This window comes from Phyllobates terribilis, unplaced genomic scaffold (genome assembly GCF_046119375.1).
Source record: "Phyllobates terribilis strain yellow unplaced genomic scaffold, ASM4611937v1 Scaffold_2__4_contigs__length_985480577, whole genome shotgun sequence".
NCBI classification, from domain to species: Eukaryota; Metazoa; Chordata; class Amphibia; order Anura; family Dendrobatidae; genus Phyllobates; species Phyllobates terribilis.
This window is the reverse complement of record NW_027362762.1, coordinates 18,608,499-18,635,241: the sequence shown is the minus strand read 5'-3', so window position 1 is coordinate 18,635,241 and position 26,743 is coordinate 18,608,499. Positions and strand designations below refer to the sequence as shown.

The 26,743-nt window shown below is 52.1% G+C and overlaps 1 protein-coding gene across 1 annotated transcript in view; it reads left to right on the top strand.

Moving 5' to 3' along the window:
* The first annotated feature begins 470 nt into the window (after positions 1 to 470).
* The window catches only part of LOC141243614 (uncharacterized), a 41,886-nt gene continuing 15,613 nt past the window's right edge, over positions 471 to 26,743 (top strand). The window contains exons 1-2 of the mRNA XM_073668940.1: positions 471 to 1,497; positions 1,989 to 4,257. Coding sequence (XP_073525041.1) covers positions 494 to 1,497; positions 1,989 to 4,257 — 3,273 coding nt within the window. The 5' untranslated portion in view covers positions 471 to 493. The remainder of the gene's footprint in view (positions 1,498 to 1,988; positions 4,258 to 26,743) is intronic.

Below are 26,743 nucleotides of genomic sequence, written 5' to 3'. Positions count from 1 at the left end.
AGGCCACACACAATACTCAGCCTCATCAGGAGCATGCCCAGGCGTTGTAGGGAGGTCATACAGGCACGTGGAGGCCACACACAATACTCAGCCTCATCAGGAGCATGTCCAGGCGTTGTAGGGAGGTCATACAGGCACGTGGAGGCCACACACAATACTCAGCCTCATTGTGACTTGTTTTAAGGACATTACATCACAGTTGGATCAGCCTGTAGTGGGTTTTTCCACTTTCATTTTGGGGGTGACTCCACATCCAGGCCTCCACTGGTTAATAAATGTGATTTCCATTGATGATTTTTGTGTGATTTTGTTGTCAGCACATTCAGCTTCTACAGAACAAAGTATTCAATGAGAAGATTTCATCATTCAGATCTAGGAGGGGGGATTTCAGTGTTCCCTTTATTGTTTTGAGCAGTGTATATATTGATCCACATTGAAGCTTTAACATAATTATAATTATGACAGATTTTTCTTTTTTTCAGGTGAAGACTGGATGAGAAGTTCCTATATAAATCTCCTTTCATCTTCCTATCATGAAGTAGCAGATAATCAATCACAGATTATACAAAGTAGCTCTGGAAATAGACTTGATAACATATTGGTATTTGCTGAATGTGGGAAAAACAAATCTAATCATCACATAGGTGAAAGGCCGTATTCTTGTACAGAGTGCGGGAGGGGTTTTAAAAAGAAATCAGCTTTTGTTGCACATCAGAGAATTCACACAGGGGAGAAGCCGTATTCATGCCCTGAATGTGGGAAATGCTTTATCCAGAAATCAGATCTTGTTAATCATCAGAGAATTCACACAGGGGAGAAGCCATTTTCATGCCCTAAATGTGGGAAGCGTTTTACATTTAGATCACATATTTCAAAACATCTGAGAACTCACACAGGGGAGAAGCCGTATTCATGTTCAGAGTGTGGGAAATGTTTCAAGTCTAAATCGGATCTTGATAAACATCAGAGAACACACACAGGAGAAAGACCATATTCATGTCCTGAGTGTGGAAAAGGTTTTGTGCAAAAGATAACTCTTATAAACCATCAAAGAATTCACACCGGGGAGAAGCCGTTTTCTTGCTCTGAATGTGGGAAATGCTTTTTTGCTAAAGATCGGCTTAAGAGACATCAGATAAGTCACACCGGGGAGAAGTCATTTTCATGTGTGACATGTGGAAAATGCTATATGCGTAGGGAAGCTCTCAAGATACATCAGAGAGTTCACACAGGGGAGAAGCCGTACTCCTGTCCTGAATGTCATAAGTGTTTTAGTCAGAAATCATGTTTTAATGAACATGTAAAAACTCACACAGGGGAGAAGCCGTTTTCATGCTCCGAATGTGGGAAATGTTTTAGTCATAAAGCCATTCTTCTTCAACATCTGAGAATTCACACAGGGGAAAGGCCATTTTTATGTTCAGAATGTGGGAAATCTTTTAAACATAGATCACATCTTGTTAATCATCAGAAGTTACACAAGAGAGAAAACATTTTAACCTTATAGGAAATTCAGCAGGTGTATGGCTCCATTGTAGGACCTGTTGTCTCGGGATGCTTTCTGATTTGTAACATAAATGTTGTTCTACAATACAGAAAATCATTACTACCAAGTTTTTGTTTAATCTCGGTGATACCTGTTGTGTGTTAATGGCCCACGTCATCATTGATAACTTAACCCTTCCAATGTGTCGGGGTTTAGACAGGTCAACAATAACAAAAGTAAAGACTAGTAAATGTTTCCTTGCAATATTACTACTTGCAAACCTGGTAATATTGGGAGTGGGAACCTTACTGACACCATTACCTTTAATAGCGAGTGACCTTTGATCGTATCTTTTAAATTAAAAGGATTTATGGGACTACAAAATAGCTGTCCTTAGGATATTTGATAAACGACAGGTTGTCCACCTCTCAATACTCCTGCCAATCAGCTGACTGAAGGGCCCAAGTTGCTCCAGCGTGTGCCACATCCCATTCATTGTAAGGTGCTCCAGCATGTGCCACATCCCATTCATTGTAAGGTGCTCCAGCGTGTGCCACATCCCGTTCATTGTAAGGCGCTCCAGCGTGTGCCACATCCTCCCATTCATTGTAAGGTGCTCCAGCGTGTGCCACATCCCATTCATTGTAAGGCGCTCCAGCGTGTGCCACATCCCATTCATTGTAAGGCGCTCCGGCGTGTGCCACATCCCATTCATTGTAAGGTGCTCCAGCGTGTGCCACATCCCATTCATTGTAAGGCTCTCCAGCGTGTGCCACATCCCATTCATTGTAAGGCGCTCCAGCGTGTGCCACATCCCATTCATTGTAAGGTGCTCCAGCGTGTGCCACATCCCATTAATTGTAAGGTGCTCCAGCGTGTGCCACTTCCCATTCATTGTTAGGCTCTCCAGCGTGTGCCACATCCCATTCATTGTAAGGCTCTCCAGCGTGTGCCACATCCCATTCATTGTAAGGTGCTCCAGCGTGTGCCACATCCCATTCATTGTAAGGCTCTCCAGCGTGTGCCACATCCCATTCATTGTAAGGCGCTCCAGCGTGTGCCACATCCCATTCATTGTAAGGCGCTCCGGCGTGTGCCACATCCCATTCATTGTAAGGTGCTCCAGCGTGTGCCACATCCCATTCATTGTAAGGCTCTCCAGCGTGTGCCACATCCTCCCATTCATTGTAAGGTGCTCCAGTGTGTGCCACATCCCATTCATTGTAATGTGCTCCAACATGTGCCACATCCCATTCATTGTAAGGCGCTCCAGCGTGTGCCACATCCCATTCATTGTAAGGTGCTCCAGCGTGTGCCACATCCCATTAATTGTAAGGTGCTCCAGCGTGTGCCACTTCCCATTCATTGTTAGGCTCTCCAGCGTGTGCCACATCCCATTCATTGTAAGGCTCTCCAGCGTGTGCCACATCCCATTCATTGTAAGGTGCTCCAGCATGTGCCACATCCCATTCATTGTAAGGCTCTCCAGCGTGTGCCACATCCCATTCATTGTAAGGTGCTCCAGCGTGTGCCACATCCCATTCATTGTAAGGCGCTCCAGTGTGTGCCACATCCCATTCATTGTAAGGCTCTCCAGTGTGTCCCACATCCCATTCATTGTAAGGCGCTCCAGCATGTGCCACATCCCATTCATTGTAAGGTGCTCCAGCGTGTGCCACATCCCATTCATTGTAAGGTGCTCCAGCGTGTGCCACATCCCATTCATTGTAAGGTGCTCCAGCGTGTGCCACATCCCATTCATTGTAAGGTGCTCCTGTGTGTGCCACATCCCATTCATTGTAAGGCGCTCCAGTGTGTGCCACATCCCATTCATTGTAAGGCTCTCCAGTGTGTGCCACATCCCATTCATTGTAAGGCACTCCAGCGTGTGCCACATCCCATTCATTGTAAGGTGCTCCAGCGTGTGCCACATCCCATTCATTGTAAGGTGCTCCAGCGTGCGCCACATCCCATTCATTGTAAGGCACTCCAGCATGTGCCACATCCCATTCATTGTAAGGTGCTCCAGCGTGTGCCACATCCCATTCATTGTAAGGTGTTCCAGCATGTGCCACATCCCATTCATTGTAAGGTGCTCCAGTGTGTGCCACATCCCATTCATTGTAAGGCACTCCAGCATGTGCCACATCCCATTCATTGTAAGGTGCTCCAGCGTGTGCCACATCCCATTCATTGTAAGGTGTTCCAGCGTGTGCCACATCCCATTCATTGTAAGGTGCTCCTGTGTGTGCCACATCCCATTCATTGTAAGGTGCTCCAGCTTGTGCCACATCCCATTCATTGTAAGATGCTCCAGTGTGTGCCACATCCCATTCATTGTAAGGTGCTCCAGCGTGTGTCACATCCCATTCATTGTAAGGTGCTCCAGCGTGTGCCACATCCCATTCATTGTAAGGTGCTCCAGCGTGTGCCACATCCCATTCATTGTAAGGTGCTCCAGTGTGTGCCACATCCCATTCATTGTAAGGCACTCCAGCATGTGCCACATCCCATTCATTGTAAGGTGCTCCAGCGTGTGCCACATCCCATTCATTGTAAGGTGTTCCAACGTGTGCCACATCCCATTCATTGTAAGGTGCTTCTGTGTGTGCCACATCCCATTCATTGTAAGGTGCTCCAGGTTGTGCCACATCCCATTCATTGTAAGGTGCTCCAGCGTGTGCCACATCCCATTCATTCTAAGGCGCTCCAGCGTGTGCCACATCCCATTCATTGTAAGATGCTCCAGCGTGTGCCACATCCCATCCATTGTAAGGTGCTCCAGTGTGTGCCACTTCCCATTCATTGGAGGTTGTGTGGTGAGTGTGCATACAGGCCATGGAGGTTGTGGGATATGCATCCATACAGGCCATGGAGGTTGTGTGGTGAGTGTGCATACAGGCCATGGAGGTTGTGTTGTGAGCGTGCATACAGGCCATGGAGGTTGTGTGGTGAGCGTGCATACAGGCCATGGAGGTTGTGTGATGAGCATGCATACAGGCCATGGAGGTGGCGTGGTGAGCGTGCATGCAGGCCATGGAGGACGCGCGGCAAGCACGCATACAGGCCATGGAGGTTGCGTGGTGAGCATGCATACAGGCCATGGAGGACGTGTGGCGAGCCTGCATACAGGCCATGGAGGTTGTGTGGTTAGCGTGCATACAGGCCATGGAGGTTGTGTGGTGAGCATGCATACAGGCCATGGAGGTTGCGTGGTGAGCGTGCATACAGGCCATGGAGGTTCTGTGGTGAGCGTGCATACAGGCCATGGAGGCTGCGTGGTGAGCATGCATACAGGCCATGGAGGTTGCATGGTGGGTGTGCATACAGGCCATGGAGGTTGTGTAGTGAGTGTGTATACAGGCCATAGAGGTTGTGTGGTGAGTGTGCATACAGGCCATGGAGGTTGTGTGGTGAGCATGCATACAGGCCATGGAGGTTGTGTGGTTAGCGTGCATACAGGCCATGGAGGTTGTGTGGTGAGCATGCATACAGGCCATGGAGGTTGCGTGGTGAGCGTGCATACAGGCCATGGAGGTTCTGTGGTGAGCGTGCATACAGGCCATGGAGGCTGCGTGGTGAGCATGCATACAGGCCATGGAGGTTGCATGGTGGGTGTGCATACAGGCCATGGAGGTTGTGTAGTGAGTGTGTATACAGGCCATAGAGGTTGTGTGGTGAGTGTGCATACAGGCCATGGAGGTTGTGTGGTGAGCATGCATACAGGCCATGGAGGTTGCGTGGTGAGCATGCATACAAGCCATGGAGGTTGTGTGGTGAGCGTGCATACAGGCCATGGAGGTTGTGTGGTGAGCGTGCATACAGGCCATGGAGGTTGTGTGGTGAGCGTGCATACAGGCCATGGAGGTTGTGTGGTGAGCGTGCATACAGGCCATGGAGGTTGCGTGGTGAGCGTGCATACTGGCCATGGAGGTTGCGTGGTGAGCGTGCATACAGGCCTTGGAGGTTGCGTGGTGAGCGTGCATACAGGCCATGGATGCTGCGTGGTGAGCGTGCATACAGGCCATGGAGGTTGTGTGGTGAGCGTGCATACAGGCCATGGACGCTGCGTGGTGAGCGTGCATACAGACCATGGAGGCTGCATGGTGAGCATGCATACAAGCCATGGAGGTTGTGTGGTGAGCGTGCATACAGGCCATGGACTTTGTGTGGTGAGAGTGCATACAGGCCATGGAGGTTGTGTGGTGAGTGTGTGGTGAGCGTGCATACAGGCCATGGAGGTTGTATGGTAAGTGTGCATACAGGCCATGGAGGTTGCGTGGTGAGCGTGCATACTGTCCATGGAAGTTGTGTGGTGAGCGTGCATACAGGTCATGGAGGTTGTGTGGTGAGCGTGCATACAGGCCATGGAGGTTGTGTGGTGAGCGTGCATACAGGCCATGGATGCTGCGTGGTGAGCGTGCATACAGGCCATGGAGGTTGTGTGGTGAGCGTGCATACAGGCCATGGATGCTGCGTGGTGAGCGTGCATACAGGCCATGGAGGTTGTGTGGTGAGCGTGCATACAGGCCATGGAGGCTGCGTGGTGAGCGTGCATAGAGACCATGGAGGCTGCGTGGTGAGTATGCATACAAGCCATGGAGGTTGTGTGGTGAGCGTGCATACAGGCCATGGAGGTTGTGTGGTGAGCGTGCATACAGGCCATGGAGGTTGTGTGGTGAGTGTGTGATGAGCGTGCATACAGGCCATGGAGGTTGTATGGTAAGTGTGCATACAGGCCATGGAGCTTGCGTGGTGAGCGTGCATACTGTCCATGGAGGTTGTGTGGTGAGTGTGCATACAGGCCATGGAGGTTGCGAGGTGAGTGTGCATACAGGCCATGGAGGTTGCTTGGTGAGCGTGCATGCAGGCCATGGAGGTTGCGTGGTGAGCGTGCATACAGGCCATGGAGTTTGTGTGGTGAGCGTGCATACAGGCCATGGAGGTTGTGTGGTGAGCGTGCATACAGGCCATGGAGGTTGTGTGGTGAGGGTGCATACAGGCCATGGATGTTGCATGGTGAGCGTGCATACAGGCCATGGAGTTTGTGTGGTGAGCATGCATACAGGCCATGGAGGTTGTGTGGTGAGTGTGCATACAGGTCATGGAGGTTGTGTGGTGAGCATGCATATGTAGCACCACGAGGACTCGGCTGCTACAGGGGTATTGCACCTCGAACCAGAGGTGTGGTATTCCACTCCCGGGTAAGGATGGAGTGTGGACCGGGGCTGGGTAGGCTGCATGCACCACACACACCCCATTTCCGAGGAACAGCTCAACAGTGCTCCCACTAGACAGAAGTGCAGGCACGACAGCATCTGTTCCTGGCTGGAGTGGGGAGGGGAAAGTACACCCAGTGGTGTAGGAGCAGATAGGGGTGGGTTTCTGGGCATAGGTAGGAGCCCATTGGTTGCTAGTCACCTGGGCTCGGGTGTCAGAAGGAGGTATATAAGGTGGGCACCATCTTAGGACAGTGTTCAGTTCAGGCAGGAGGAGAAGAGGAGAGGAGCTCAGCCAGAGAGGGCTGACAGGGAGCTGTGGCTCAGTCTGGGCCCAGCTCCAGAGGCAGGCCTGGAGTGGAGGCCAGGAGCAGCAGAAAGAGAGAGGAGAAGGAACGGAAAGGAAAGTAAGAAAGGAACTGAAACAGAGGAGAAAGGGAGCAAGGAACACAGAGAAAGGCCCAGAAACACGAAGGCAGAAGGAACCCCATATGCCCAGGAGATACAGGGTGAAGGGTTGGCAGAGCAGGGTACCGGAACCCGAATTGGTGGAGGTGACTAATCCTCAGCCAAAACCGGAGGTTGTGACCACATCTTGGTGCGACCCCTCACTACATCCACCAGGAAAGCATACCGTATAGGGTCAGGGAAACCGGGAGAGGTTTCGCCAACAGAAGGCCCGAGGAAGCTGGACAAAGGTGGGTCACTGGTGGGGACGGCCAGTAGAAAGGAAGAGAGGGGAGCTCCGAACCACACTCTGGAATTGCCTGGGAGTTGACCGAGTCCCTCACCTGGTGGACGCAGCACGGCTTGGGCAGTCATCGCCTGCAGCATTGACCTGAATAACAACCGTGAGTAAAGCTTTGGAAACTGCAATTACAAGTCTCTGTGTTTCATCGCCGCACCAGCACCATCAGTACTGGGACACTCACACCATCACTCCCATCATTTTGCACATTAGCTGCCCTGAGGCAATATTCCTCCCATGGGGAGTTATCCCATACTCGGCTGCGCAACCAACATCAGCCTCAGCGGTCTGCAGCGCAGCGGCGGTCCCCACTGACCGCAATCCACGGGTGGCGTAGTCAGACACTTATTATAACACTAATAGACTGCCACTGGTTTGACCACCCTGGGCACGGACCGGGTCACCGCCACGGAGAACTACAACCCCCAGCGATCCGGCTCCGGGTATTCCCCCTGCACAGCAGCACAGCGCACAGGCCCAGGGGGCGCGTCAACTTTGGCGTAGTCGGCAGGATCATTACCAACCCGCCACAAGCGGGTATTGCGTGCCTGAAGAAAACTGCACATGTACCTTAAAAAGAAGTTTCCCGCCATTTCCAGAAATTTCCCGCCGTCCGGAGTCGTTTCCCGCCATCCGGAGCCGATTCCCGCCATCAGACGCCATCTTGGACCGTTTCCCGCCATCTTCATCCGTTTTTCCCGCCCTGGCAGAGCGGATGCCATTATGTGCGCACCAAAGGACAGCAGGAAGCCACCTCCCATCGTGGGCCAGGTCCCAGAGTGGCGCCAAAGAAGGAGCCCGCCCCCAGCAGCCATGAATGCTGCAGTGGAGGTGTCCATCAGCGTGGGAGGGCTGCCCCTGAAACTGACTGTCACCAAGTTGCCCCAGGACCACCCCCAATGGGGGCGGGAAGTGAAGAAAACTGTGGGGCAGGGCGCGCTCTGGATCAGTCTGGACAGACCGCACCCGGAAATGGAGGAAGCGTCCAGCAGTGCCAACACCTTGGTCCGGAGCCTGCTGCAGGCCGCACCGCCAGACAGCCTAGTGGAGATCCTGGCGCAGCTCCCCAGAGACCCGGAGCGTGCACAGGCTGCGCTGGAGGACTTGGACCGGAGGATGGTCCGGGCACAGCAGGATGCGCTGGCCGAGTGGAGAAGGGAGATGGCCCGGCAGGCTGGAACCCGCCAGCAGGAGGCGCCACCCGCAACCTGGAGCACGTCTGCCTCTGAGGATGGTGCAGGAGGGACGAAGGCCGGAGACGACGCCGCGGAGGGAGCCGCAAGGATTGAGGCAGGTAATGGGGACGTCATCACCCCGAGCCCAGCAGCCGTAAGCCTGCCCCAGCCTCCCGTCGCAGAGCCCGAAGCCCTACGCACCACACCCGTTGCCGCGCCTCCACTGCTCCCAACTAGGCCTCAAGCGGCAGGAGCCGCGGTCACGCCCCATTCCGCGCCACGCCCCTCGACCCCGAGCGCGGCAAAAGAGGAAGTACCACCGGCCTGGTCGCAAGGCCTGGTGAACCCGGGCGCCGCTGCCCCTCCAGCGCCCTCTTCCCCAACAGTGCCACCCCCAGACCCAACCGGAAATTCCCAGGCCTGGTCGCAAGGCCGAGTGCCCCCGGGCGCTGCTTCCCGATCGAGGCCCGTGGTGCCACCCCTGGGCGCAGACCTCTTTGCGCAACATACCAGCCCGGATGGGCTGCCCTTCGTGTGGCCACCGGAGTACGTCAACCCCCGTCTCCGGAGGGAACGGCCCCTGTGTGAGCCTCTGATCCCGGCTCCGGAGCCCGCCAAAATCGCTCCGCTCCCGCTGGAGGACGCTCAATTCGCATGGGATCCCACCGGTGAGAATCTCATGGGGTTCACCCAGGAGACCCGGGCGGACGCAGCCCGGCGTGAAGAGTGCTGCCGTCAACAGCTGGAGGTATTTGAAAGGGAACGGCGGGAGAGGCGAATCCGAGAGGAACAGCTGCAGGCCCGGAGCGCGGAGCAGAAGCGCAGGGCCCGACAAGATCCCCGAGCCGCCCGCGGTCCCCGAGTCAACGGGACCGTAATAAAGTTCCAGCTGGAGCATGGCTGGGGCTTTATCCGAGACCATCGAACCCCCGGCGACGTCTTTGTCACCCGCAGGGATGTCGAGAGCCACCTGCCGGAGGGACACCGCGGACGTGATCTCTACCCGGGTGATGTGGTCACCTTCACCCGGCACAAGGGTGCCAAGGGACCGTACGCCCTCCACGTTCACCGGCTCACGGAAGCGGAACTACAGTACCGCCCAGAAACGGAGTACACCGAGGGTCCGGACGGACCTGAAGACTACCCGGAAGAGCAAGGAGGACACCATTATTAGAGGATGGTAAAGTGGAACTGTATATAGTTACCCGTCGGGGTACAAGAACTGTTGTGAAATTGTTGACTGTGTGAACTGTTACCTGTGTGCCCCTAATCCCTAACCAGGCTGAGGACTGTGAGCAGCCATTCCCCTATTCCCACTGGCCGAGGACTGAGAGCGGCCATACCCTTGTACATAGTTGCGCTTCTTAAAGGTCCCCCTACTGGTTTTATACAAGAACCGCAACGTCTACCTCAAGGCGGATTAAAATGGACTGTTGCACCTTTACCTGGTTGCAAGTTGCACAGCGGCCAGAACTCAAGAATATGTTTTGAAAATGTTTTATTTGAAAATGTCTTATATTGGAAAGTTTATGTGCTGCTAAAATAGTAATGCCAAAAGTTTTATATAGTATGTTAGAAAAGAGTTCCGGTGGCATTAGCAAAGTGTTTTATAAAAATGTTTTATACCAGTAACGTTAAAAAAGAGAAGAGTACCTCCCATAAAGGGATGAGTGAAAAGTTAATGTCTTATATACGAATGCATTCTAAAATTTTGTATGTTTTAAATTGTTTTGCTCTTTTCCAGCCCGAGGACGTGCTGTGATTTACCAGGGGGGAATGTAGCACCCCGAGGACTCGGCTGCTACAGGGGTATTGCACCTCGAACCAGAGGTGTGGTATTCCACTCCCGGGTAAGGATGGAGTGTGGACCGGGGCTCGGTAGGCTGCATGCACCACACACACCCCATTTCCGAGGAACAGCTCAACGGTGCTCCCACTAGACAGAAGTGCAGGCACGACAGCATCTGTTCCTGGCTGGAGTGGGGAGGGGAAAGTACACCCAGTGGTGTAGGAGCAGATAGGGGTGGGTTTCTGGGCATAGGTAGGAGCCCATTGGTTGCTAGTCACCTGGGCTCGGGTGTCAGAAGGAGGTATATAAGGTGGGCACCATCTTAGGACAGTGTTCAGTTCAGGCAGGAGGAGAAGAGGAGAGGAGCTCAGCCAGAGAGGGCTGACAGGGAGCTGTGGCTCAGTCTGGGCCCAGCTCCAGAGGCAGGCCTGGAGTGGAGGCCAGGAGCAGCAGAAAGAGAGAGGAGAAGGAACAGAAAGGAAAGTAAGAAAGGAACTGAAACAGAGGAGAAAGGGAGCAAGGAACACAGAGAAAGGCCCAGAGACACGAAGGCAGAAGGGACCCCATATGCCCAGGAGATACAGGGTGAAGGGTTGGCAGAGCAGGGTACCGGAACCCGAATTGGTGGAGGTGACTAATCCTCAGCCAAAACCGGAGGTTGTGACCACATCTTGGTGCGACCCCTCACTACATCCACCAGGAAAGCATACCGTATAGGGTCAGGGAAACCGGGAGAGGTTTCGCCAACAGAAGGCCCGAGGAAGCTGGACAAAGGTGGGTCACTGGTGGGGACGGCCAGTAGAAAGGAAGAGAGGGGAGCTCCGAACCACACTCTGGAATTGCCTAGGAGTTGACCGAGTCCCTCACCTGGTGGACGCAGCACGGCTTGGGCAGTCATCGCCTGCAGCATTGACCTGAATAACAACCGTGAGTAAAGCTTTGGAAACTGCAATTACAAGTCTCTGTGTTTCATCGCCGCACCAGCACCATCAGTACTGGGACACTCACACCATCACTCCCATCATTTTGCACATTAGCTGCCCTGAGGCAATACTCCTCCCTTGGGGAGTTATCCCATACTCGGCTGCGCAACCAACATCAGCCTCAGCGGTCTGCAGCGCAGCGGCGGTCCCCACTGACCGCAATCCACGGGTGGCGTAGTCGGACACTTATTATAACACTAATAGACTGCCACTGGTTTGACCACCCTGGGCACGGACCGGGTCACCGCCACGGAGAACTACAACCCCCAGCGATCCGGCTCCGGGTATTCCCCCTGCACAGCAGCACAGCGCACAGTCCCAGGGGGCGCGTCACATACAGGCCATGGAGGTTGTGTGGTGAGCGTGCATACAGGTCATGGAGGTTGTGTGGTGAGTGTGCATACAGGCCATGGAGGTTGTGTGGTGAGCGTGCATACAGGCCATCGAGGTTGTGTGGTGAGCGTGCATACAGGCCATGGAGGTTGTGTGGTGAGCGTGCATACAGGCCATGGAGGTTGTGTGGTGAGCGTGCATACAGCATACAGGCAATGGAGGTTGTGTGCAATACTTATAGTTTTCTGTGAATCAATTGTACCTGCTGATTCCAGGTCTTTCTGTAGCTCAACACAGGTGGTCCTTGGCTCTTCAAGGAAAAAAAAAGGGGTCCAGCTTCCAGATCCAATTGGAGATAAAATCGTGATTTTATTGTTAATCCATTAAAGAGATATACACATTGCAAAATGTGGACATCTATGGTGATTTCTTTCCTTTGTGGATTGGACGGGTTGTTATCGACAGCTGGGGAGAATTTCATGTCAATAGCACCTTTACAAATAGATTTACTTAGAAAATTGATGACGTGTTCAATACTTATTTCACCCGCTGTAGGTGTGGTGGTCTGGGGTGCACATACTTTTGGCAATACAACATATATGGTGTAGCGTCGGAATCCCTGCCTCCTGCTAGGCAGGGACGCTGTTCCCCTCACCTCTCCTCTCCGTGCCCGGCGTCTTCCTCCCGCTCTGCTGGCAGCGTGCGCTCTTTCCCGGTCACTGTGCTTAGGGCGCGCGCTCCCCCTCTCTTAAAGGGGCCGCGCGCGCCGTCCTAAGGAGTCCCCGGCCAATGGCCGGAGGACCTCTCCATATATAAGGCACCTCCTCCAAGATGGAGGTGCCCGAGCAATGTTGTTGCAAAGCCTTCACTCTGCTTCAGCCCTCAGGTCCCGTTACCAGTTACCTGCCAGTCACCTGCCAGATTCCTGCTTGTTACCTGCCAGTCACCTGCCAGATTCCTGCCTGTTACCTGCTAGTCACCTGCCAGATTCCTGATTGATACCTGCCTGATATCCGCTTACCTGCTTGCAAGCCTGCGGTCCGACGGTCTGCCTTCCAACACCTGTCAGTCTGTCTATGGACCAGCCTGCCCGCTCACCTGGGAGCGCTCACCTGCTACCTGCCTGCTGGCCTACCTGGAGGCTCTGCCGTCACTTGCCGTGACCACCTGCCTGTCCAGAGACTCTTGCCCGCTCACCTGGGAGCGCTCACCTGCTACCTGCCTGCTAGCCTACCTGGAGGCTCTGCCGTCACTTGCCGTGACCACCTGCCCGTCCAGAGACTCTTGCCCGCTCACCTGGGAGCGTCCACCTGCTACCTGCCTGCTAGCCTACCTGGAGGCTCTGCCGTCACTTGCCGTGACCACCTGCCTGTCCCGAGTCTCTTGCCCGCTCACCTGGGAGCGTCCACCTGCTACCTGTCTGCTAGTCTACCTGGAGGCTCTGCCGTCACTTGCCGTGACCACCTGCCTGTCCAGAGACTCTCGCCCGCTCACCTGGGAGCGCTCACCAGCCACCTGCCTGCTGTCCTTCTACCCAGAGACTGCCCCTGTCACTTGCCGTGACTACCTGCCCTTCTACCCAGAGACTGTCCCTGTCACTTGCCGTGACTACCTGCCCTTCTACCCAGAGACTGTCCCTGTCACTTGCCGTGACTACCTGCCCGTCTTCCCTGGGAGCCACCCGCTTCCTTACAAGGACCGCCCCCTTGTATAGTTGCTCAGAGGTTCCGCCTCCCAGACCCGTTACAGCTTGCTCGGGCCATTGAACCCGGTGGCACCCAAGCTCCCTCGCTCTCGGACCTATGTCATGAACTGTCCCGTCAGAGGTCCCAACAGGAGTCCATCCTGAGTCACCTGCGGAATGTTAACTCTCGCCTGGACACTCTGACTGCTCCACCAGCAACCACCGCTAGTGTCATGACTCGCAACCCGGCAGCGCCGCTGCCCACCAATACCATGGTATCCTGCCCCGGACCCCGGCTTTCTGCACCTCCTCGCTTCGGAGGTGACCCCGCTCAAGCTCGGGGCTTCATAAACCAGTGCACCCTGCACTTTGAACTCTTGTCCCACCAGTTTATCTCCGACCGGTCCAAAGTAGCCTTTATCATGTCCCACCTCACGGGGGAGGCTCTGGCTTGGCTAAATCCTCTATGGGAGAGAGGAGACCCCCTGGTGTCCGACCTGCCAGCCTTTCTCACGGCTTTCCGGAAAGTCTTCGACGAACCCGGGCAGAAGACCTCATCCGCATCGTCTCTGCTACGCCTCCATCAAGGAAATCTCACCGTGGGCCAATATGCCATACGGTTCCGTACCCTTGCTTCGGAGCTGGCCTGGGATAATGACGCCCTGGTGTCTGTCTTCTGGGAGGGTCTGTCCGGCCGTATTAAAGATGAACTCGCCGGTCGGGACATTCCTACCACTCTCGACGACTTAATAACACTTGCCACCCGGATTGACATCCGGTTCCAGGAGCGCGCCAAAGAGGTCACCCGTGAGAGGAGGTTTCCACGTCTAGCCCCTACCTTCCAGAAACCCGTCACTCCCTCCGTTACTCCCCAGGCACACTCACCTGAGCCTATGCAGGTCGACCAGACCAAGATGGTCAAAACCCGTCAAGACTTACGCCGTGCCGAGGGGAGCTGCTTCTACTGTGACAGTAAGGAGCACCGGATCCGTTCCTGCCCAGAGAGGTCGGGAAACGCCTGTGTCTAGGATCGCTCAGAGAGGTCGACCTAGACAAAAGTAAACCCTTTCCATCCCTGATGCTGTCAGTCTCTATCATCTGCGGAGAGAACCGCTATTTTGAACTGGCTCAACTTGACTCAGGAGCTGCTGGAAATCTCATCTCTCAATCCCTGGTAGAAAAATACCGCATTCCCACCAAACCTCTGGCCGTACCTTTGTCTGTCGCCGCCGTGGATGGGGGCCTCTTACCACATCCCATCCAACTCATCACCGAATCTCTGACTCTACAGGTGGGAATGCTGCATTCTGAGAGCATCTCCTTTCATGTTTTGCCTGGACTCTCTCACGCACTCTTGCTAGGCCTACCTTGGCTCCAGAAACATGCACCCGTGCTTGACTGGCAGACCAGAGAAGTCCTTCGCTGGGGACAGGACTGCCATAAGACTTGTCTAGTTCCCGTTCATCCTGCTCGTCCTTCTCCTACCCCAGTCAATCTACCCGGTCTCCCGGTTCCCTATTGGTCTTATGCGGATGTCTTCAATAAAAAAGAAGCAGAGACATTACCCCCTCATAGGCCATACGACTGCCCAATCGACCTGATACCCGGCTCTACTCCTCCCCGTGGGCGTATCTACCCTTTGTCCGCTGCAGAGACCCGGTCCGTGTCAGAATATATTGAGGAGAATCTGGCCCGGGGATTTATCCGGAAATCTACCTCCCCGGCGGGAGCAGGCTTCTTCTTCGTCAAAAAGAAGGACGGCTCACTCCGTCCATGTATAGATTATAGAGGCCTTAACCAGATTACAGTGAAGAATAAATACCCCCTCCCGCTCATTCCTGAATTATTTGACCGTCTGAGGGGGGCTAGAATCTTCACCAAACTGGATCTCCGTGGGGCGTATAACCTGGTCCGTATCCGTCAGGGGGATGAGTGGAAGACGGCATTCAACACCCGGGACGGCCACTATGAGTACCTTGTAATGCCCTTCGGTCTCTGTAACGCTCCTGCCATCTTTCAAGAGTTGGTCAATGACATCTTCCGTGACCTTCTCTACTCCTGCGTGGTGGTGTACCTGGACGACATCTTGGTCTTCTCTCCGGACCTTCCTACTCACCGGAGGGATGTTCGTCAGGTCCTGCTCAGGCTCAGGCAGAACCACCTCTACGCTAAATATGAGAAGTGCATCTTTGAGCAGACCTCTCTTCCATTTCGGGGCTACATAATCTCTCAGACCGGCCTACAAATGGATCCTGAGAAACTGTCTGCCATCCAGAAGTGGCCCCGACCAGAGGGATTGAAGGCTATTCAGCGGTTCCTGGGCTTTGCCAACTATTACCGCCTCTTCATACCGCACTTCTCTTCCCGGACTGCCCCTATCTCTGCGCTCACCCGTAAGGGTACTAATCCCAGAGAATGGCCGCCCGAAGCTGAGGAGGCCTTTCTTTCCTTAAAACAGGCTTTCTCCTCCGCCCCGGTGCTGCATCGTCCGGACGGCAACAAACAATTCTTCCTAGAAGTTGACGCTTCCTCCTCCGGAGCCGGGGCGGTACTTACCCAAAAGTCATCTTCCGGAAGAATGGTAACCTGCGTTTTTTTCTCCAAACTCTTCTCCTCTTCTGAGCGCAATTATTCTATAGGAGACCGAGAATTATTGGCCATTAAGCTGGCACTAGAGGAGTGGCGTTACCTGCTCGAGGGGGCTCTTCACCCGGTAATAATTTACACAGACCACAAGAACTTGGCCTATCTCCAGAACGCCCAGAGACTTAACCTGAGCCAAGCCCGGTGGTCCTTGTTTTTTGCTCGCTTTGATTTCGTTCTTCATTTTCGCCCGGCTGACAAAAACATCAAAGCTGACGCCTTGTCCCGATCCTTCCTGGTGTCTGATCTTGAGGAGGAGCCTAAACACATCATCGATCCCGCCAGAGTAATGCAGGTGGCCCCCGTGAGTCTAAATCGTCTCCCTCCCGGTAAGACGTTCGTAACGGTACCTGATCGGGAGAAGATCCTACACTGGGGTCACTCGTCTAAGCTAGCTGGCCACACCGGTCAGAAAAAGACCCTCCAGCTTATTACCCGGCACTACTGGTGGCCTACCCTGCACAAGGACGTAATAGACTTTGTTTCTGCCTGTGTGTCCTGCGCCCGCAACAAGGTTCCGAGACACCTGCCAGCCGGTCGCCTCCTTCCTCTTCCAGTACCTGCTGCCCCCTGGCAGCATATAGCTATGGACTTCATAACTGATCTCCCTGTTTCTGCCGGTTGTACGGTCATTTGGGTAGTTGCTGACCGCTTTTCCAAAATGGCTCATTTCATTCCCCTGCCAGGCCTCCCGTCTGCACCCGAGCTGGCCAAAGACTTTATCCGCCACATCTTCCGTCTCCATGGCCTGCCCCTCCACATCGTGTCGGATCGTGGGGTTCAGTTCACCTCACGCTTCTGGAGGGCCACATGTAAGCTGCTAGACGTCACCCTGGACTTCTCCTCCGCTTACCACCCACAGTCCAATGGTCAAGTGGAGCGGATCAATCAGATCCTGACCAGTTACCTCCGGCACTTCGTTAATGCCCACCATTCAGACTGGGTGGATCTCCTACCATGGGCCGAATTCTCTTACAATAATCACGAGAGCGAATCTTCCTCCAAATCCCCGTTTTTTGTAGTCTTCGGTCAGCATCCTCGGATCCCATTTCCCGTCTCCACCTCGGTGGACAATCCGGCTGCGGAATCTCTCGTTAGCAAATTTTCCTCCATTTGGGAGAGTACCCGATCCGCACTCCTTCATTCGTCCGAGCGGATGAAAAAACACGCTGACAAGAAACGCCTGGATCCTCCACAATTTCGTCCTGGAGATAAAGTCTGGCTCTCGTCCAAGTATGTCCGGCTCAAGATTCCTTCCTACAAGTTAGGGCCTCGGTTCATCGGCCCACTGGAGGTTATCAAACAGATCAACCCGGTGGCCTATAAATTGAAACTCCCGGCCAACTTGCGGATCCCTAACTCCTTCCATGTATCTCTCCTCAAACCCGTGATACTTAACTTTTTTTCCAAGTCTACAGGCACGCCTCCTGCTCCGGTTTCCGCTGAAATCGAGTTTGAGGTAGAGCACATTCTGGCCACCAAAAGGGTAAGAGGAAAGACCTTTTTTCTAGTAGATTGGAAGGGGTTTGGTCCTGAGGAGAGAACGTAGGAGCCCCGGGAGAACATCCATGCCCCTCTCATCCTTGGTAAATTTCTGTCTGGCCTAAAAAAGGGGGGGCCTAAAGGGGGGGGGTACTGTAGCGTCGGCGTCCCTGCCTCCTGCTAGGCAGGGACGCTGTTCCCCTCATCTCTCCTCTCCGTGCCCGGCGTCTTCCTCCCGCTCTGCTGGCAGCGTGCACTCCTTCCCGGTCACTGTGCTTAGGGCGCATGCGCGCGCGCTCCCCCTCTCCTAAAGGGGCCGCGCGCGCCGTTCTAAGGAGTCCCCGGCCAATGGCCAGAGGACCTCTCCATATATAAGGCACCTCCTCCAAGATGGAGGTGCCCGAGCAATGTTGTTGCAAAGCCTTCACTCTGCTTCAGCCCTCAGGTCCCGTTACCAGTTACCTGCCAGTCACCTGCCAGATTCTTGCTTGTTACCTGCCAGATTCCTGCCTTTTACCTGCTAGTCACCTGCCAGATTCCTGCTTGATACCTGCCTGATATCCGCTTACCTGCTTGCAAGCCTGCGGTCCGACGGTCTGCCTTCCGACACCTGTCAGTCTGTCTATGGACCAGCCTGCCCGCTCACCTGGGAGCGCTCACCTGCTACCTGCCTGCTGGCCTACCTGGAGGCTCTGCCGTCACTTGCCGTGACCACCTGCCTGTCCAGAGACTCTTGCCCGCTCACCTGGGAGCGCTCACCTGCTACCTGCCTGCTAGCCTACCTGGAGGCTCTGCCGTCACTTGCCGTGACCACCTGCCCGTCCAGAGACTCTTGCCCGCTCACCTGGGAGCGTCCACCTGCTACCTGCCTGCTAGCCTACCTGGAGGCTCTGCCGTCACTTGCCGTGACCACCTGCCTGTCCCGAGTCTCTTGCCCGCTCACCTGGGAGCGTCCACCTGCTACCTGTCTGCTAGTCTACCTGGAGGCTCTGCTGTCACTTGCCGTGACCACCTGCCTGTCCAGAGACTCTCGCCCGCTCACCTGGGAGCGCTCACCAGCCACCTGCCTGCTGTCCTTCTACCCAGAGACTGCCCCTGTCACTTGCCGTGACTACCTGCCCTTCTACCCAGAGACTGTCCCTGTCACTTGCCGTGACTACCTGCCCTTCTACCCAGAGACTGTCCCTGTCACTTGCCGTGACTACCTGCCCGTCTTCCCTGGGAGCCACCTGCTTCCTTACAAGGACCGCCCCCTTGTATAGTTGCTCAGAGGTTCCGCCTCCCAGACCCGTTACATATGGGTTTTAGTGCACGGCTACATGTACTGCCCATCAAGGGGGGCAATCTACCCAGTTCATTGCTATATCAACTTGTGATTGAGGATAATGGCACATTTGCGTGTAGCTGAAAGGTGGGGCCCTGGAGTTGGTTACTGGTGGGCCCCTGGCACCTCAGTCCGACACTGATCCAGTGTATGGATCAGCTCATCACTATACGCCATGTTGTACGAGTACGCTGAAGATACTCGGTACTCGCCCGAGCATACTCGCCGAAAGTGTTAACCGAACATACTCGGTCGTCACTAGCCATAACGTCATAGTCAACAGATGCTGAGTCCAAGACTTCCATATATCACCAATGATCGTGTTACAGGGAACTCTCCACTCAGGGGGTCTACGTTCAGGAGTTGACGTGCTCCTGCATGTTGGGCTTACACACATTCTCCTGTTGGATCCAGAGCTGAGATTTTCTCACTCATGGGTAAGCAGCAGACACAAAACTTCCACTCAGGATCCTCGGGAAAGAGGGATGAGAACAAACCTCAACCAATCTAATGAATTATCCATGGACAAATTGTCTATTTCTTTGTAACTACTTACATATTCTATATTTTGCTACATTAATTCCTTTTGAAAATCAATTCAATAAGCCACTACATTTCTTTTATAAGAATTATCGTGACATTTTCTTTTGAATATTGCATCTGGCAAGAAGTCCTGAATAAATAAATATACCCAAAATGTTTAACACCTGATCACAAGCTACAGTCTATCAGAAAATAGGGGAGAAAAAAAAGGTAAATGGTAAAAACTGCTTGTAGTGTATGGTCCAGCCATCAATGTTGTGGGTTCACAGCAACAGCTTCCAAATGCAAATGCCACACCTGGAATCAGCTCTAGACCTTTCACCCACTTAAAGCACCACAACAGAGTTTATTATTTTTATTTTACTGCTGCAGTGGTGCTTCTAATCTAAGGCTCCTGCCCCTAGTCTCATACTCACCTGCCATCGTCTTCACCTTTTATCACCTCTCTCTGGCAGTGTTTCATGGAGCTAGTCAGAGGTTACAACTCAATACAAGTGTATGGAACAGGATCGAAGCCGTGCCAAAAGGTGAAGAAGCTGGAGGGAAAGGGAGCAAGGACCTTACATTAGAAGCACCACAAATACTGAAGTGGTACTTTAATTGATGATGGTATAACGAGGGAACAGCACATGCAGCGCATTAAAGAGCTTTTGAGATAATTGTCAAATTACTTTTAGTCCCTTGAAAAACAGGAAGTTCCGTATTAAAGATCTGTAATTCCTAAACCCTTCTTCCAATTAGGATGGGAATCCACGCTTTCTGGACCTAGCTGTATGCCTCTCCGGGTCTCCGGACAGCTGGGTGCCGCCATGTGCTGTGTAACCAATGAGACCTGTGTACAGTGGTGGCCAAAAGTATAGGCACCCCTGCAATTCTGTCAGATAATACTCAGTTTCTTCCTGAAAATGATTGCAATCACAAATTCTTTGGTCTTATTATCTTCATTTAATTTGCTTGCAAGGAAAAAACACAAAAGAGAATGAAGCAAAAATCAAATCATTGATCATTTCACACAAAACTCCAACAAAGGAACGGACAAAAGTATTGGCACCCTCAGCCTAATACTTGGTTGCACAACCTTTAGCCAAAATAACTGGGAACAACCGCTTCCGGTAACCATCAATGAGTTTCTTACAATGCTCTGCTGGAATTGTAGACCATTCTTCTTTGGCAAACTGCTCCAGGTCCCTGATATTTGAAGGGTGCCTTCTCCAAACTGCCATTTTGAGATCTCTCCACAGGTGTTCTATGGGATTCAGGTCTGGACTCATTGCTGGCCACCTTAGAAGTCTCCAGTGCTTTCTCTCAAACCATTTTATAGTGCTTTTGGAAGTGTGTTTTGGGTCATTGTCCTGCTGGAAGACCCATGACCTCTGAGGGAGACCCAGCTTTCTCACACTGGGCACTATATTATGCTGCAAAATTTGTTGGTAGTCTTCAGACTTCATACTGCCATGCACACGGTCAAGCAGTCCAGTGCCAGAGGCAGCAAAGCAACCCCAAACATCAGGGAACCTCCGCCATGTTTGACTGTAGGGACCGTGTTCTTTTCTTTAAATGCCTCTTTTTTTCTCCTGTACACTCTATGTTGATGCTTTTTCCCAAAAAGCTCTACTTTTGTCTCATCTGACCAGAGAACATTCTTCCAAAACGTTTTAGGCTTTCTCAGGTAAGTTTTGGCAAACTCCAGCCTGGCTTTTTTATGTCTCGGGGTAAGAAGTGGGGTCTTCCTGGGTATCCTATCATACAGTCCCTTTTCATTCAGACGCCGACGGATAGTACGGGTTGACACTGTTGAACCCTCGGACTGCAGGGCAGCTTGATCTTGTTTGGATGTTAGTCGAGGTTCTTTATCCACCATCCGCACAATCTTGCGTTGAAATCTCTCGTCAGTTTTTCTTTTCCGTCCACATCTAGGGAGGTTAGCCACAGTGCCATGGGCTTTACACTTCTTGATGACCCTGCGCACGGAAGACATAGGAACATTCAGGTCTTTGGAGATGGACTTGTAGCCTTGAGATTGCTCATGCTTCCTCACAATTTGGTTTCTCAAGTCCTCAGACAGTTCTTTGGTCTTCTTTCTTTTCTCCATGCTCAATGTGGTACACACAAGGACACAGGACAGAGGTTGAGGCAACTTTAATCCATGTTAACTGGCTGCAAGTGTGATTTAGTTATTGCCAACACCTGTTAGGTGCCACAGGTAAGTTACAGGTGCTGCTAATTACACCAATTACAGAAGCATCACAGGATTTTTCAAAGGGTGCCAATACTTTTGTCCACCCCCTTTTTTAGGTTAGGTGTGGAATTATATCCAATTTGGCTTTAGGACAATTCTTTTTGTGTTTTTTCATTGAAGACAAATTAAATGAAGATAATAAGACCAAAGAATTTGTGGTTGCAATCATTTTCAGGAAGAAACAGAGTATTATCTGACAGAATTGCAGGGGTGCCAATACTTTTGGCCACCACTGTATATATAGTACGGGGATAATGGTATATTGTACGAGCCGTCAGTACGATGGCTTCTGCCACAAATCCCCCATCTCCTCTGTCCCTGAGCTCAGGAGGAGCAGCCGGCTGCTGCCACCATGTGTAATACTGCGAGTCCTGGTAACTAGGAGACTCCCACCAACAAGATGGCCGCGCTCACTGCAGGGACAGGACGTCTGCGGCCGAAACCTGCCCCTTCCTGATAATCTTCCTGCCTCGCATGCAGTGAGGGGGGATTAACACCATGTATTATACTCTGTGAGTACAAAGGATGCTGAGGGTTGTAATTCACGGGGGACAGAAAATGCTGGTGCTGGACTGAGAAGAATGGAGGCGACAAATCTCATCCCAGAAAACCTCCCCGGAGATCAGAGAAGACGCAGCGACCGCAGCTCCGGTATATGTGCGTCTCCTGTCCGCTCACAGTCCGGAGAGGATGGGAAGAAGCCCCCGGAGTCTGCGGCACTGAAGCTCCGGTGTAATGTGCGGTATATGTGCGTCTCCTCCTCGCCCTCCTGTCCGCTCACAGTCCGGAGAGGAATACATGAATCAGGCTCTGTAAAATGTTTTTATTTCTTTTATTTTTATGGGAGTAGTGACGCACAATTCGGCATTAACGGGGTTGTACCGTTTCAGAAAATTTTGGTCCCAGTCTGCAGTTTGTTATGAAAAAGAAAAAACTTCTGCGGGTATTGTCCGTTACTGGCTACGGCTCTGGGCGCGGTGCTCTATCTACATGGGCAGAACCTCCCGCTCTAGAGTCTCCACCACTAAAGGTCTTGGGAGCAGGATACCTCCAGTATGTTTTGGTCATAAATTTTAGGATGACATTTCACCAGGATGAATCAAGCCGTGATGCACTTTAGGATTGGGTGAGATTGTCTCATTTTGTTTGATAACCCATAGGATCATTTCAGTGGAGTTTTGTTGATTTTCCCTGACATAGTCCACGGCACCTCTTTGAATAGAGGGCATATATGGTGTCCCTATATATTGTTCTTACTAAAAATGCCAATTGATACTAGTAAAGGTAGCGTTTAACGCAATGCTCGGGATGTATGGAGGTTGATATTTTCTAAACCCTACACATTTGGCTTTTGATATGTTGAGGTGTGGTTCGCATGTATACACCATCATAAATTATTGTTGGTAATCTCAGAAGACCCAGGGTTCACTATTCGGCCCTTTTTTTTTTTTTTTTTTTACTTGAAAGATATTTTTATACATATCTAATAAAAGTTATATTTTAACTATCTTGCTAAAAAAAGTTTTTGATTAATCTGGTGGTTACCCCGATAGCTTGTTATATAATGTACGTTATATAACTATTATGTAACTATACGGTGACATTTATCTATGTGTTTATTATTATAATGAATAGTTATTGGATACATCATCATAGTGCACTGCCACAATTTCTATTTTATATTAAGCAACTTTCCTAACCTCGCCCAGACATGTCCACACCGAAATATTCTAGTGCAGCCCATTACTGTTCCCACACAGTATGGTACTACGTTTATACCCCATAAAATGTTCACCACACACAGTATGATGTCCCCACAGTACATCCCCCCACACACAGTATGATGTCCCCCCAGAACATCCCCCCCACACACAGTATGATGTCCCCACAGTACATTCCCCCCCACACAGTATGATGTCCCCCCAGTACACCCCCCCCCACACAGTATGATGTCCCCACAGTACATTCCCCACACACAGTATGATGTCCCCACAGTACATTCCCCACACACAGTATGATGTCCTCACCGTAGATTCCCCACACACAGTATACTGTCTCCACAGTACATTCCCCCCCACACAGTATGATGTCCCCCCAGTACATCCCCCCCACACAGTATGATGTCCCCACAGTACATTCCCCCCCACACAGTATGATGTCCCCACAGTACATTCCCCACACACAGTATGATGTCTCCACAGTACATTCCCCCACACACATTATGATGTCCCCCCAGAACATCCCCCCCACACACAGTATGATGTCCCCACAGTACATTCCCCCACACACAGTATGATGTCCCCCCAGAACATCCCCCCCACACACAGTATGATGTCCTCACCGTACATTCCCCACACACAGTATGCTGTCCTCACAGTACATTCCCTCCACACACAGTATGATGTCCGCACAGTACATTCCCCACACACAGTATGATGTCCCCACAGTACATTCCCTCCACACACAGTATGATGTCTCCACAGTACATTCCCCCACACACATTATGATGTCCTCACAGTACATTCACCACACAGTATGATGTCTCCACAGTACATTCCCCCACACACAGTATGATGTCTCCACAGTACATTCCCCCCACACACAGTATGATGTCTCCACAGTACATTCCCTCCACACACAGTATGATGTCTCCACAGTACATTCCCCCCACACACACTATGATGTCCTCACCGTACATTCCCCCACACACATTATGATGTCCCCACAGTACATTCCCCCACACACAGTATGATGTCCCCACAGTACATTCCCCCACACACAGTATGATGTCCCCACAGTACATTCCCCCACACACAGTATGATGTCCTCACAGTACATTCCCCCACACACAGTATGATGTCTCCACAGTACATTCCCCACACACAGTATGATGTCCTCACAGTACATTCCCCACACACAGTATGATGTCCTCACAGTACATTCCCCCACACACAGTATGAAGTCCTCACAGTACATTCCACCACACACAGTATGATGTCCCCACAGTACATTCCCCACACACAGTATGAAGTCCGCACAGTACATTCCACCACACACAGTATGATGTCCTCACAGTACATTCCCCCACACACAGTATGAAGTCCGCACAGTACATTCCACCACACACAGTATGATGTCCCCACAGTACATTCCCCACACACAGTATGATGTCCTCACAGTACATTCCCCCCCACACAGTATGAAGTCCTCACAGTACATTCCCCCCCACACAGTATGAAGTCCTCACAGTACATTCCCCCACACACAGTATGAAGTCCGCACAGTACATTCCCCACACACAGTATGATGTCCCCACAGTACATTCCCCCACACACAGTATGATGCCCCCACAGTCCATTCCCCACACACAGTATGATGCCCCCACAGTACGTTCCCCACTCACAGTATGATGTCCCCACAGTACATTCCCCACACACAGTATGATGTCCCCACAGTACATTCCCCACACACATTATGATGTCCCCACAGTACATTCCCCACACACAGTATGGTGTCCCCACAGTACATTCCCCACACACAGTATGGTGTCCCCACAGTACATTCCCCACACACAGTATGGTGTCCTCACCGTACATTCCCCACACACAGTATGATGTCCCCACAGTACATTCCCCACACACAGTATGATGTCCTCACAGTACATTCCCCACACACAGTATGATGTCCTCACAGTACATTCCCCACACACAGTATGATGTCCCCACAGTACATTCCCCACATACAGTATGATGTCCTCACCGTACATTCCCCACACACAGTATGATGTCCCCACAGTACATTCCCCACACACAGTATGATGTCCCCACAGTACATTCCCCCCACACACAGTATGATGTCCCCACAGTTCATTCCCAAACACACATTATGATGTCCTCACAGTACATTCCCCCACACACAGTATGATGTCCTCACCGTACATTCCCCACACACAGTATGATGTCTCCACGGTGCATTCCCCACACACAGTATGATGTCCCCACAGTGCATTCCCCACACACAGTATGATGTCTCCACAGTACATTCCCCACACACAGCATGATGTCCTCACCGTACATTCCCCACACACAGCATGATGTCCTCACCGTGCATTCCCCCACACACAGTATGATGTCCCCACAGTACATTCCCCACACACAGTATGATGTCCCCACAGTACATTCCCCACACACAGTATGATGTCCCCACAGTACATTCCCCACACACAGTATGATGTCCCCACAGTACATTCCCCCACACACAGTATGATGTCCCCACAGTACATTCCCCCACACACAGTATGATGTCCCCACAGTACATTCCCCCACACACAGTATGATGTCCCCACAGTACATTCCCCCACACACAGTATGATGTCCCCACAGTACATTCCCCCACACACAGTATGATGTCCCCACAGTACATTCCCCCACACACAGTACGATGTCCCCACAGTACATTCCCCCACACACAGTATGATGTCCCCACAGTACATTCCCCCACACACAGTATGATGTCCCCACAGTACATTTTCCCCACACAGTATGATGTCCTCTCTGTACATTCCCCCACACACAGTATGATGTCCTCATAGTACATTTTCCCCACACACAGTATGATGTCCCCACATTACATTCCACTGCACACAGTATGATGTCCTCACAGTACATTCCCCCCCCACACACAGTATGATGTCCTCACAATACATTCCCTCCACACACAGTTGATGTCCCCACAGTACATTCCCCCACACACAGTATGATGTCCCCACAGTACATTCCCCCCCACACACACAGTATGATGTCCTCACAGTACATTCCCCCACACACAGTATGATGTCCTCACCGTACATTCCCCACACACAGTATGTCCACACAGTACATTCCCCACACACAGTATGATGTCCTCACCGTACATTCCCCACACACAGTATGATGTCCCCGCAGTACATTCCCCACACACAGTATGATGTCCCCGCAGTACATTCCCCAACACACAGTATGATGTCCCCACAGTACATTCCCCACACTCAGTATGATGTCCCCACAGTACATTCCCCCACACACAGTATGATGTCCCCACAGTACATTCCCCCACA